The 16,015-nt window shown below is 30.6% G+C and overlaps 1 protein-coding gene across 1 annotated transcript; it reads right to left on the minus strand.

The window, feature by feature from the left end:
* Positions 1-6,780: 6,780 nt before the first annotated feature.
* On the minus strand, positions 6,781-9,243 carry LOC139891016 (uncharacterized). Its single transcript, XM_071873948.1, has 9 exons — positions 9,082-9,243; positions 8,682-8,946; positions 8,479-8,575; positions 8,241-8,371; positions 8,059-8,143; positions 7,801-7,939; positions 7,499-7,581; positions 7,217-7,307; positions 6,781-7,086 (listed from the first exon to the last, which is right to left on the minus strand). Exons 1-9 carry the CDS (start codon positions 9,241-9,243, stop codon positions 6,781-6,783), a joined length of 1,359 nt encoding a protein of 452 aa, XP_071730049.1.
* Between the last annotated feature and the right edge of the window lie 6,772 nt (positions 9,244-16,015).

The raw sequence follows: 16,015 nt of genomic DNA on the forward strand, positions 1-16,015 counted from the left end.
GGTGAAATCATAGGTGTATTAGTAAACGTTGTTTTTGAACCACAAGATTTTGTATTTCCATAACATTGATTATCTAAATCGTTTGCATTCCAAAAGTACGTTCGCGAGCACCCAATTATCAAAACTTAACTGTTTTGTACCCTGTTACGTAGTGTTAGAACATACACTATACTCGAAAATATATTTCATCCGCTAACGGTAGCGAACCGTCCGAATGAGGGCTCGTCAAGCCCATGTGATCACATAACATAAGTTCACGTTTACACCCTGCAAGTGTAACTAATGATAATTGAATTGAGGCTTTTTGTTCTAACTCACTGTGAAATGTTTATTTTCGTACTTGTGTTCAAAGTCTAAAAGTATAAACCGTATATGTTTCTCATCCCATGATTTAAAGTATAAAAGTTGTTGAAAAGATGGGACTATGATCTCACCTCGGGTGCACGAGTATAAATGTACTTCACAAAGTAAACGTGTGTATGAGAGTTGCTTAGTCTTGATCTAAACAAGTAAGTTGTATCAATTAACCGGTTACGACACAAGGTCGGGCGAAATGTGTTCAATTAGTCCTATGGCTCGTTACGACTCGATTAATATAGTATGTGAATCACGTTGTCAAGTTTCATGCAAGAATCAAGTATAAAAGAAGATTAGAACGATTGCATAAGTATTTGGTTAAGTTTGACTAAAAGTCAAACTTGGTCAAAGTCAAAGCAAAGTCAAAGTCAACGGGGTCGGGTATCTGACACTTTTTCTATGAAAGATAAGCATATATAAGTATGTTGGCCAAGTTTCATGTTAATCGGACATGTATAGCATAGTGGGAATTAAACGAAAATGTAAATTTTTGGACAACCGGGGCCCGGAGCGCCGCTCAAGGCCCCCGGACCGCCGCTCAGAGTGTCTGTTCAGCAATTCTGGGCAGTTTGAACACTTAATGCACGAATCCAACTTCAAACAACCATAACTAATGAACCGTAAACATTCAAAACACGTATCTTATATCGTTGGAAAGGTATTTTTACGAGGAATACAACTAAACACATTTCATTTACCAAAAACATGATTTACAAAAATCAAAATGCTCGTCGAATGATCGTTAATAGTTTATTATCAAAGTTTCAAGTTCATAAAATGCATTTCATGATTCGGGAATCCAATTTACACATACGATACGCCGTTTCGAAGGTAATTAAATATACAATACAACTAAACACTTAATAACAATATTTCATAGCATTCAAAGCATCAAAGGTTCATTTTAAAGTTCATCAAACCCTAACCAAGAATCATGAATTCAACCATTTTGTAAATGAAGCTTTTCTAAATCAACCTACATACCAAAACGAAGCTAACGATGCTAGTAACACATTTAATACATGCACTTTAACATTTAAACAACATTTAATCATCCAAAACTCAAGATTAAACACACCCATTTCAAGTTAATGCTAGTTTATGCAAAACAACAAGATCGAGCAAATAAATCACATATTCATGTTAGACTCGAGCCATAGACACTAACTAACACCATTTCACGTCTATAAAACGAATTTAGAGAAAATATAGTGTGACGACCCGGAAATTTCAGACCAAATTTAAACTTTAATCTTTATATTATTCCAACACGATAATCAAAGTTTGTTAAGTTAGATCTCAAACATTTTAAACTATGTTCATACATTCATTTAACTTTGACCAAATGCCTACGATTCACGAACTATTAAATGAATGATATGATTATATATGTTTATATATGTATATATGTATTATAGATTGAAAACGTTAACAAAGTATTTGACGTATAATACTTTACATGAACGTATTTGTTTCAGTATGTTTATCGATAGAATTAGAAGATAATATCAAATGATTGATTTATCAGTTACATTGTATGATCACGAGTCTCTATTGAGAGGTCCACTTTGATTTAGGAAACCTTTTCTTTATAACGATATTCGGAATAAATGGTAAACTGATCTTCGAGTAAGGACAAAGTGTCAAGTAGCGAGAGCTAGCCAGATTGGTGGGAATTCCTGTTAAATTCCAATACATGCCTTACAATAATTGCCCCGTGACTTTTGATAAGATAAATTAATTAACCTTCATATTATGTAATGTGAAAGTGAAATTAGGGAATATAGGTAAATTAGAAAATAGATATTTACAAGTTAAATAGATTGACATTTTGCATTAAGATGATTCCTTACATTTAATTTTCCTTTAGACTTAATCCTACGAGTCATGATTAAACTGGAAGTTAAAACCTTGAAACCTGATATGATTTATATATGATTTTACTTTCATAAACGAAAACGTCTTTTCGATATAATAGACTTTTTAAGAACATCTTATGACATAATAACTTCTACTATTATAACCATTGTAATAAAATGATTTTTGAATATAAAATAATTTGATTATTAAAATGTTTTTATGAACCTACATACCAAAACGAAGCTAACGATGCTAGTAACACATTTAATACATGCAGTTTAACATTTAAACAACATTTAATCATCCAAAACTCAAGATTAAACACACCCATTTCAAGTTAATGCTAGTTTATGCAAAACAACAAGATCGAGCAAATAAATCGCATATTCATGTTAGACTCGAGCCATAGACACTAACTAACACCATTTCAAGTCTATAAAACGAATTTAGAGAAAATTTTGAGTTTTTAGAAACCTTACCCCGAGTAGTGAAATTGGTACCAATTTGAAGAGGATAATGCAAGGATCACAAATATGTAATTTGTTTTGATGTTTGCTTGCTTGAATTGAAATAGATGATGAATCTTTGAAGATGTTAAAAATGGGTTCTTGGTAACTAGAGAGAAAGAGATGATGAGGAGGTGAAGTGGAAGTGAATGAATGGATGAGATGGTGGGTTGACTAGTTGACCTAGTCAACTATTTTGCCCACTAACCAACTTCGGTCCCTCAAGTTTAAAACGGGCGCGTGAATTAACCAAATGAATTATTTTAAATACGCGAGAAAAAACGGGAGATGTTAAAATTAAATAACGAAAAATATTGGAAACACTTATTAACGGGGGATACGAATTTATATAACGAAAGATATTATCAAAAAAAAAAAAAGACGGGTGTTAAAAAAAATTTGACGGAAAAATGAGGGATGTTACACAACTAACATACATCCACCATACATTCACTTAACCCGTCCCCTCATATATGTTTGACACAACACCAGGTTTGGGAACATGACATTCAACATAATGTACATACGACCAAACCATGATCTGATACCAACTTGTAACATCGTACTTTTTTTTTTAATACACATTGGAAGTCTTGTTAAACAAACTCTTATTTACAAACATAAACATAAGTACATCATTAACAAACGACATGTGTTACGCTAATATCCGATTACTTAAACAAAATGACCAGACATCAGAGTCGGCTCTGTCAAACATATCTTCAAAAGCTCACTCCCATCAAACCACCCACTAACAAGCAAAACCTGCAAGGGAGGAGGTGAGGGGGATTATCTGAAGCTAAGTGAATGGAACTATCAACAAGTCAAACATACAATAGCAACTCATACAACAACAACATGCAACAATAACAACTCTCTACTTGGAGGAACGGCGACCTGGCCGGGCATACAACCACTAGCTGATCAGAATAGAGTCTACCGCTATTTCTACCACTGAATCTCCAGTATAGTCATCCATACGCAGGTGATGCGTCATTCAACACTATACTGAACAAACAGTGGTCAACAGGACCCAACCTAACAAGTCGAGATTGACCTCCTTGAGTACGGTCTAACAAGTCGACACCCATCTCATGAGCGGAACCTAACAAGTCAAGGTTCGATCAATAAATAGAATCTTACAAGTCGAGATTCTATCAACTGTATACATACAACTAGTAACAATACAACTTAACAACTAATAACTAACCACAATAAATCAATGTAGCACAACTTGCTACTTTATGCTACACTCGTAGATAATTCCACTCACCGAATACTACCACGAGAAGAACTCAGAGGTCTTATATTTCTGAGTCTTCACTTCTCCTGATCACCTAGAAATATCATAACATAGTCAGTATACACATCAAATCAATAATATAAACAATTCCTACTATAAACTAAGTCATAACACCTTATATTCATAATTTGATAAGTTTACGTCATAACTCCATTCAATGACGACATACAGGTGCGTACAAAACAAGACACATGCTAAATCTCTTTTTCTGACCTAAATACAGTTTGATCTAACTTCATAAAAGTTTACCATTGAATATTATTCTTTGTTATGATTCCAACGACATTTGATTCATTAAAAACGGAGTTACGGTTTGAGAGTTATGACAAAAAAAAAATTACACAAAATGTTGAAATGTCAAACTTGTGAGCTGACAAGAGTGAGCACCTCAACCGTACGGTTGAGCCCCCAACCGTACGGTTGAGCCCCTCAACTACATGGTCAACTGTGTGGTTGCGCTCAAACGCATGAGAGATGAAAAACAGCACCATCAAGCCGTTTTTGGGGTTTTTTTATCCCAAATCTTGATTTTTGCAAGTTCTAACCACGAAACCACTTGAAAAACATCATACAACATCTATAGAAACTATTTCTAACCACAATCAAGTATTTCTAACACATTTAGATCAAGAATCAAGCAAAATTTAACCAAACCCCATTTTGCACCAAAAACCCTAATTTAATGAAGTACTAAAGCATCAATCTGAAGCATACATACCTTATGATGATTACAAAATCACACGAAATGGATTTCTAACTTCAGTTAATCCAAAAGCTCGCAATTATCAACCTAGTGTTAGAGATGTGCAAGAGTTTAGGCACGTTCTCAATTTTAGAAAATGAAGGAAATGTCTAGAATCTGATACATATAAGTGGGTTTAACACATATCTCATATCACACGGGTATTTAACAGTTATCTAATATCTTACATACTTCGTTAGGCGACCCTAACGGAGTCCAAATTAAACAAACAAACATGTTCTGTGACCCTTGTCACAAATTGATTTTCGACCAAACAATCAAATAATTGTAAACATATAATTATATAAATCACATTTAATATCACATAAGGGCAAAGTAGTCTATTTCGACTAGGCCCGATATGCGGATGTTACAATCTTTATTGCAAGTAACGTTCTTAGTGGAGATGTTATAAAACTAATTTTTCAGGGCAATATCATCGTTAAACACCAATATCATGAGTCAGAAACTAATTAATATGCAAATATCCTTGAGAACATGTACGTTAACTTTATTGCCATCACGAATGGCGTGCTCGTCACACCCTACACGTCTATCAACAGCTCTCACAACTAAAAGAATGGATTAACCGGGTATCTTCAATTTCAACTAAAATCATGGTCGGTGACAGATATTAGTTAGTTACTACTTTAAATTTATATAGGACTAACAATTTATTTCTAATCTGATGTGAAACAATTTACATGTTGAAAGTTAGATAGGTCTTTGTTGTTAAAACACCTTTAATTAACGAATATTCTAAGTTGAACACTAGGTTACTATTCATCAATGAAAAAAAGATTTACCCATCTAAACGTAAACCTATTTATGTGCAAATGATGAGGGTCGTTAAAATAAATGATTTACTGATACCAAAAAATTGCCGTTCAAAAAAAAAGTGCCAAGTATTTTCTTGTTATAACAATTACTAGGAATTCTGTTCATAATTCATATTAAAGCTCAAGTGAATTAGATAAATCCATGATAAGATTCAATTTTATATTTTTTTGATGGACATAAGATTGTAATTTAAATTATGTTCATATATAGTTCCTAATTAAAGCTTAAGTGAATTAGATAAATCCATGATAAGATTCGTTTTATATTTTGATAGCCATAAGATTCTAGATTAGAACGTTAGTTTCTTAAATGTTGCTTTCAGCTGAATAATCAAGTAGTACTAAGACCAGTATCCATTATGAGAATATATATATATATATATATATATATATATATGTGTGTGTGTGTGTGTGTTTTTTTTTTTTTTTAAAATGTCAATGGTAATAATTACTAATCATCATCATCATCATAATCATAATGTATTTTAATGTTCAAAACACAATTGATTGATTTAACTCTTTTCATGTTATAGTGGTGTTTATTGGAGTATTTAATTTGTTACATGATATTATACAGAGTATTAACTAGTAAAAGAGGTATGCAGCGTGTCGTGAATTACAAAATTTTTTATTTATAATTTCATATTGTTTTGACATTTTAAAATAGTATATTCAATTTAAATAACAATAATATTTTAAATAATAACAATGTACTTTCATATAATTATAACTAGTTTATAACCTGCACATTCGCGGGTATGTTTTTATACAAGATAAAAAAAAAAATGCTTAATAGACAAATTTTCATGATTAGTCCTTAATCTTTGTGTGAAATAGATGCTAAAATACTATAAAATAAGAAGCTGATAAAGAATGCCACAAATATAAATACTGGGATTAAATAAAAACACTTAAAATAAAATACCAGTAGTGATAGTTGATAGATAATTAAAATTAAAGAAAGAAAAACAAAGTACCACAACTTGCACAAAAGAAAGAAAAAAAACGAAATCTTAAAACAGCATAAAAATAATGAGAAAATGATATTTAACTTGTCATATGTCTTCCATCTTCGGTACCTAAATCATATGATCAACCTTATTCTTCAACTGGTACATCTTCAGCACAAACCAACTTCTCAAACACTTCATTGATAGCAACTTCATTGATACTTCACTTCATTGACACTTCACTGATAGAAACTTCAGTCACAGGAACTTCATTCGCGGGTACATCATTAACAACCACTTCATTGACAATCACTTCATTAAGCGGAACTTCATTAACAGGCTCTTCATTCGCTTCATGCACAGGGTTTTCAACATCAAGGACAATATTTTGAGCATTTCCCAACCGATTTGCCAGCGGCTCAGCAACATAATCTAGAGTGGCCTGATCGTCAGTCAACTGGTCAACTGTGTACGCAGAATAGTCAAATTCAAGATTGAATACTGAGACACGAGCACGAAACACAAACTTCTTATTCATAAGTAGAACAAATCATCAGGTAATAAAGTATAAAGTATAACATGTAGTTTAAGAAGACATCAAATTGCTGACACATATAAATTTAATAAATGAAAATAAGATATATTAAGAATTTGTTTACCACATCCAACTTAGCATGTAGCCAATTGCAACTACGCTTAAGTATCTTTGCAAAATTGTTTTCAAACAAAACAAATGAGGTCGTACCAGAGCTGTCCTTCACATGAAGTGTCATTCAAATACTGCAAACATTCAACATTTTAATGAGATGAGCATTTTGTATTTAAACATAAGACTAAATTATATTAAATGTTAATGTTAACTGATAGGCTACTATAGGATGATATATGAAATTGTATTAATGCATATTAAAATGAATTAATATATGAATAAGTATTCATACCGTTTGGTGACATATTTCACCCTACCACACTTGTCACATTCATACACGGGTTCACCACCAGAGACAACAGACTTGTTTCTAGCCTTTTTCACACAAGATATGCATGTGTAATAATACCACACATCATCACAACAGAGTTTAACCACCTCACCTTTGACTACAAATGCAGTTTCTTGTGATATCCAAAAATAATTCATAATATTAAAAACAGAAATAGATGCTTTTGTTATAACTTGTATCAAACCTTAAAAGTTAATAGCAGTAAACTTAAATTATATATCAAATATATGTGAGTTACTTACTTCCATAATATATTTAATTTCATCAACTTTTTTGATGGGGTTATCTTTAAAGTCGTCAACTGCAGTGAACACTTCAGTTGTGATATTAATTGATGGAGTCTCAAGTGGGATTGTATTATCATCATCATTGTTTTGAACCCTACAAATAACAAAACATATTATGTTACATATTTAAGTCAGGGTAAATAATTTGGTGTGTTTACAAGTGAAATAAACACAACTGATATGATTTGTATAGTAATTAAAAAAAATACATACACTGTTAAGAAAGTGGATATTGGTTCCATATGTGAATCCGTGAAAATTCTACACCCAAATAAATGGTTGCTAACTTGAGGAGTGCCTGTTACATATATGACACAAATTAGTATCATGTTTTAACCAAATTTAAAAAAAATGTTATTGAATTATGGAAACCAAATAAATTATAGTGATATTACCTCTCCATTTTGACAATTTAGTATTATGAAGCAAAACAACCATGTGATTATCAGACAAGCTTTTACTTGAAACATACTGAGCCATCTGGTTCGCATGTTCTCCCCAAACAGTGCAGTCAATTTTTTGGGCACTGCATATGGATATAAAAGTATTTACTTAACCTTATTGTATGAAATATTAAACTTTTTATGCATGTAGTAATAAAGTTTATATAATAGTTATTTTATAAAAATATACCTCACATCTTGGAGAACAAAGTTAATTGACCTTGTCTCATTTCCATTTTCAGATTTTACACGCAAGTTTTGGATGGATGAAACTTGACCAACTACATCTGCAACAATTGAAGACAACAGGTTGACATATGTTAACAGGTCAGTTATGAATCATACAGATTTAAAGAATGTTGGTAGTGACTAATAAAACATGTAACAACTTACCAATAGGCTCTATAATTTTATATTTCATTCCAATAAGATCATCATAATTAACAGGTCTGAAGCCGTATGATGAAATAGGAAACTCTATGAGGTGCACCTTAGTCATACGATAGAAATTCACCTTGTGCTCATTGTTGACTAACTTGATCTTGTCTTTATATGGTTGAACACCAAAATGCTCAACGATACAAAAGTTCCCTTCAGCAAGTTGGGTCTTAAAATCTTCATACATGTGATGCATCACGCTTGCAACAATCTTGTGGCCCTGTTGTTTGACATGAATACATATGTATAAGTATCTCAAATGTACATAAAACAACATACGTTTCATAGGTTAAACATTGTACAAAAAAAACTATTTCTACGAATATAAAAAACCTTATAAGTATATGTAAATTACCTCAGAGTCCACAAGTATCATCTCATGGCAACTAACATCCTTCGGATTGTTGAAACAAGTAACTGCCCACGTGATAAACACTTTCACTAGGATCCTCACAATTTCAGCAACATTGAGAGTCAAACGATTGAGAGGGGTGAAGACATCCTGATTGGTAGCCATCGTAAACTTAAAACAAACGGTACAAAAATAGCAAATTAAAATTGATGGAATGGAATTGCAGAGGTGTGTATTGTGATGAATAATGTAGGGAGGGAGGGAATTTATAGCTGATAAAAGGAACAGTTGTTTTTGCAAACACAACTGCTAAAGCGTGGAGTGAAATTGGAACACACGTTTACAACTGCCAATGACTATGTAATTGTCTGACCTTTAACAGTTTATAGACTTGCAGTTATTGTAGAAACCGTTACACATAATGATATTAGAAAACGTTACTTTTAAATAAATTAAAAAAAAAGTGTAAAAACTTATAGTAGGATACCTCGATGTATGAATAAATTAAGAAACATATATTATATAGTGTATATCTTAGTATGATATATGAAGTAAAATTAGTAAATAAAAAGTAATAAATCAATAAACCAAAAATATTACCATATGAATATGACTAACTTCAAGAATGGGTATTGCTTGTGTTTGTTTGAAACGTAATTACTTAAATTACCTTATCTTGCAGCTTATATAATGGGATCCATCTTAATCTCGATCGCTAATTTACGTATTGATTTCAAGGTTTTTGACTCGAAATTGGAAGGGGATACATAAGGATGTTTATGGTTTCTTTGGTTTCAGGGTTTAACAATCGATTGCAATTGATAAACTTATCTGGATTGAATATAATCAATTGAAATTGAAATTTAGATTGAGATGGAGCGGTAAGTTCATCTTTAGGGTGGAAATATTGTGTAAATTTTTTTTTTTTTTTTGACGGGTGTTTAAAAAAGTGAGAGGGGCTGGATTATTGTATGGGTCGGGTTAAAATGTATATCGGGTTTATCAAGTGTAGCGGGTATGCCTGGTTGATTTAATTTTTATTTATGGGCATAAGGGTAATTAAGGATGGTAACTGCTGCGTAAAAAGCTAAATGATGTCATCTGCATTTTGAATGGCTGGGATTGGATATATAGAAAGTCATCTAAAGGTTTATTCTTTGACAAGTGTCCTTTTAGTCAAAAAAATGTCATCATAAAACTTTTCTAATTAAGGATAAGAGAGATGGAAATGCGAACAATGACTATGAAACTTCTAATAGTGATAATACATTATCAAATCGAATAATAGCTATGTTATTTCAAATAATGGAGAAATGGCTATGCAAATTATATTTAAGTGATTATTCAATTTGAAACTACATAGTCATTACTATAAATTATAATTATTAAAAATTGTGTAGATATTATTTGAAATTGCATAAACATTATTCAAAATTACATATCTATTATTCAAAGTTACATAGCTATTATTTAAAATTTTAAAAGTAATTATTCAAATTTGCAACAAATATATAAAAAGCATTACCATTATTTAAAATTGCATAATCATTATTCGAAATTGCATAACTATTATTTGAAATATCATAACCATTACTCAAAATTGCAATGTCATTATTTGCAGTTGCATATAATAATAAAAGTAATAGTAATAATAATAATAATAATAATAATAATAATAATAATAATAATAATAATAATAATAATAATAATAATAATAATAATAATAAAATTTTGTAAAAGAATTAATTAATTAATTAATTACATTTTCGGTCCATGTGATTTTTTTTATGTTTATCACTTTTAGTCCCAAAGTATCGATATACACTCGGTTAGATGTCCCACATGTGATGATGATGATGTTAAAACGATATATCACACGCTAATTTCCTGCAAAAGAGCTGTAAATGTGTAGGATGACGTTCGCAAATGGTGGTCTCTTAACTGTTTACATCTCTCGAATATTGCCGAGGCATTTAAAGGTGAAAATCCGGGTCTAAAAACTTCACAAGGTCTCCATTTGTGGTAAGAAATCGAGCGGATAACCGGCTACATAATTTGAAAAAATTGTAACGCTTGCGCATTTGGAAAAGAATGCCGCACATGTGCAATTATGGTCAATGAAATTCAAATAAAAAGCTTCAAATGAGTTTCGTGCTGTTGGGTTAATTTATTAAAGAAAAGGTGCCCAATGAAGCCTTTGTTGTGCATAAAAACACACATGCAAATGACAATCTGCTTTACTTTTCAAGTAGTCAGGCCAAATATATAACTGTGTTATTTTCTGTTTTATTTTCCGGTTGATAGAATAATATACAGTGCTTTAAGGTTAGGGGCTAAGTGATTTGAAATAGGTTTGCTTTGTAACTGCTAGATCAACACTACATTCCCATTCCTCGTGCTTATTCCTCACCTTAATGCTCTATATGGTCACAATCTAGCTCATGTCTTTGTATAATTTAGAATATTTCGAGGCAATGTAAATTATACTATAAGCTTATATTAATAAATGTTTTTCTTTTTAAAAAAGAAAAAATCTAGTCTCGAAAAAAATATAATGAAAATTAAAATTGTTTCTAAAAGTGATTGACATCCTAGTTGGCCAATCACATTGCTTGTTCACTTACAAGATTTATAATTGTTAGAAATTGTGTAGCTATTATTTGAAATCGCGTAACCATTATTCGAAATTGCATATCTATTATTTGAAGTTACATAGCTATTATTTGAATTTACAAAGTAATTATTCAAAATTTCATAACCAATATTTGAAATTGCATATCTATTATTTAAATTTTCATAATCATTGTTCGAAATTGCATAACTATTATTGAAATATCACAACCATTATTCAAAATTGCAAAGTCATTATTTGAAATTGCGTATTGATTGCATATGCGTCATTGAAATTGCATAATAATAATAACTAGCTAAAGGACCCGTAAAACTATCAGTTAGTTGAATGAAAACTTTACAATGATATAGTAAAAATTACCAATTGTTAAAGTTAAAAAAAATGATCATGTACACATAAAAAATTTGCTAGTTATATATCATTTGACTATAACTATTATAAGGGTATTTAAAGTTATATAAAGTTAATATGGTGATAAATTAAAAATGTCAATAACTATGACGGTTTTTAACGCGGCGCCATCACTTGAAAATCGTCACCATCACGCCACCATGGCACTACAGCTCAGCGTGATGGATGGAAAATTCGTCCAGCGCGATGACTGCTTCACGGAAAGGAAAGGTAGCGTGAAGGCAACATGGCGCGTTTCTATTTGATGATTCCTATTCAACTGTTGGCAATGGATGAAACGGATATAATTTATTAATTTTAATTTTAAATTTAAATATTAAATATAATATATTCAAAATTATACATATTTTACTTATAAATAACACATTTTAACAACACTGTACACACACATTTCATACATTTCTATCTACAATTCATCATTCACTCTACAATTTTTGAACATTTTATTCCATTTTTTACATTTCTCTCAACAACTCCATGGCTCCGAATCGGATTTCGTTCGACGTACATTACGAGGGTAAACCAACAGTTGACTGAAAGTCGTACGTTGGCGGTGCAATAATGGAATTTAATAACTTCAAAATTGTGACTTTAATATATCAAAGTTGAAGGAATTGCTAGAAAAAGAAATATCATTCGTCTTTTCGAATATTGTGTATTTAGATGAAGACAAGACGAAATTGTTGCACTTGTTTCATAACGAAGTATGGAAGAAAAAAACGAGCAAAGGAAAACAACAGTTGAATTCAATTGTATCTTTTATATTTATGCTGGTGGATAACTAATCCGGTCTCTCCGATTCTTAAGTAGTCCCGAATCAGGAGCGTTAATGTAGGACTTTTAATAATTGTAATTTTCTATTTTTAAGACTTTTAGTAAAGTAGTAATTCTATTATACTTTTAGGACTTTTGATATTTTGTAACCATTTTATTAATTTTAGTTTAAGTGGTTTCAATAATTTAAATATTTATATTTGTGTTTACTTTTAAACTAATAATTTTTAACTCAAATAAAAAATAAAAATAAAAATGGTGGAACATACTCTCTATTAGACCATTTGAAATGGGCAGAGGTTGGTGGTGTGAGTTGTTCTTTGCAATTTTTTAATGACTATGATGTGTGAGTTTTTGGAGTAAAGTAATGGTGGTGTGGGTGATGAGTGTTGTGATGATGTATTAAAATATAATTGGTAAGGTAGTATAAAAGCACCAATCTTTGAGTGACATGTGGATAAAATTAAAAGCAACATCTGTTCCTTCTTGGGTTGGAAACCAACTGACGCTTCCCATAAAATGAAAAGCAACGCCTGGATGTGCCATTTTTGGGGCGTGGCATCTTTGCCAACTAGGATCCCATCCCGCGGGTTTTTAGCGATACACGTGGTCTTACACAATCATCACCAGATACCATTACAAAATCTATCACGCTATCACACTTGTCAAGTCAACACTATATGATGCGTTGAAACAGTACCTTTATTTATGAATGGATTTGAGTTATTTTGTTACACGAATTGATTTATTGTATATATGGTGTTTTAATGAATTCAGGTTGATTTCACACATATAGGCAACTAGTCCTATTCGCCTAGTTTAGTTTGTTGGTAAATCCGGTACGTTCCACAGGGAGACAGTGTTAAATGATTTTTAATAGTCTTTGAAGTTAAACTTATTTAAAGGGGGTTATGGATTAGGAATTTATAATACTACATAATAATAATAAAATATAACTTAATCCTAATTTAATTGAACTACTTATTAATTAAAATTACAAGATTATATGATTTATAATCATTAAAGAAATGAACTAAATGAATCTATATTATTTGTGATAAAAATAAGTTTATTACTAAATGATAATTAATAAAATAATAACTTTTAATAAAACTAATTGATTAGAATTTTGTTTTGAGAAATTATAATATAAATTTATTTAAATTAACTAAATAACATGTTTTAATTAAATTAATATAAATTAATAGGAATTATAATAATTAACTAATTATAAACTAATTACTAATTATAAATTATAATAATTAATATTACTTATAAATTAATAACTTAAATATAATAATAAAATATTTAAAACCCTAGATTTTAACCAAATTGCTACAGTACTCGTATTAATACTTACGCGTTTCGCGTAATGATGTACGTGTTCCACGTATGTTTTAAAACGTACGAGTATCGTGTGATGTATACACGATCCGCGTATGATATAATCGATGTGAAAAACAGTGCTGGTACAGATTTGAGTAATTAGATAAATATTTTTAATTTTAGTGTATAATAATAATACGTAAATAATAATAATAATAATAATTTTACAATATGTATAAATGGGGGTGTTTACTTAAATGTGTCACCTCTAGATCCATGGATTGTTTTTGAGTTTAAGCCCTATTTAAAATGTTTTAGTAATAAACTTTATATTTTTCTTTCGAATAAATATAAAGTTATAACTAACTAAATTAAATCTAATTTTCATCGGATTCTATTTAGATAGTTACTAGTCTTTAAGTATTTAAATTGAGACCCAACCCAGTTTTGACTTTCGCCAAAACCCAAATCATAACGGCTTCCCTTTTTACAATTTCACTATTATATGACTAGTGATATTACCTAAACCACCGAACCTTACTTCTAAGCTAGTGTTAGTAAATTAGTCATAAGTTCGTCTAGATCACTTTTAATGTTGAAGCTTAATTTATATAAATAAAAATACTTTCGTTATTTTAATCTAACGAATTAAGTGACAGGGGTTAAATATCCAAATACATAATAATGGTTCTTTTAATTAGGCTCAATGTTAAAAATACTAAAGTTACATTTTAATTCTTACAAATGATAACAATCCATTTCACTAGGGGCTCTACATCTAAGCAAACACTAGAGAAATTTAGCTACTCATTATACTAGGGTAAACATGAAAATATAAATATACAAACATAATAATAACGATAAAAATTGATAACGATAATTTTAATGGGATATACTTACGAAAATCTTCACTCTCATTTACTTTAAACGGTAGAAAATTACAATAACAACACCCCTTTAGCGCGTACAATAATACCCTTAATCACGAACAATACACCTTTAAAACTGAAACTATCCTAAAAATTGAATCTTGAAACTGAAATTAATACAGAGTACAAAAGATACTAGAAAATAATATTGATGTGTACTGACTTAAATTTGTGTACTGTGTTAAATTGTATGTGTGAAATGTGTCTATCCTCTTTTCCTTGCACTAGTATTGCGTATATATTATCTGAGAAGTTGATCAAAAGTAGTAGGTGAATTCTCTCTGTATATTCTCCTTTGTATCTGTAAAGCTGAAAAGTTGTAATATTAAACCCAAAAAGCAACCGTCCCATTTGCATTTGAATCTGAATCTGGTTTCAACCTTACGCGTTTCGCGTAGACACCCACACGTTTCGCGTAGGACTTAAATACTACGCATTCCGCGTAGTTACATACGCGATCCGCGTAAGAGTAAACGGCAATTTTTTTATTTTATGTTTTCGTTTGTTCTTTGTTGATCCCGTGTTTACGTATATCGACTTGGAATTTTTCATTTGAACTCTTTCTCTTCGATCATCTTGGACTTGTATTCAAGTAACGTTTATCTTTGATATATTTTTGGTTTAAATTCGTCGTTTATTATCATTTCTTCAAACTTCAAGCTCGCGTTTACTTTTGTCGTTTTTCTCGTGAATTATGCATTTGAATGTCTTCTTTTCGGTAAAAGCTGATGAAATATAAATGATATTGCGTCGAAATATATGTATGTTTAAAGCAATATCAAAATACCCCACACTTGAATGTTGCTTGTCCTCAAGCAATTATATCTTCTAAATAGAATCGGAACATCACATATTTTTCCATATC

This window comes from Rutidosis leptorrhynchoides, chromosome 1 (assembly GCF_046630445.1).
Source record: "Rutidosis leptorrhynchoides isolate AG116_Rl617_1_P2 chromosome 1, CSIRO_AGI_Rlap_v1, whole genome shotgun sequence".
In the NCBI taxonomy this organism is placed as follows: domain Eukaryota; kingdom Viridiplantae; phylum Streptophyta; class Magnoliopsida; order Asterales; family Asteraceae; genus Rutidosis; species Rutidosis leptorrhynchoides.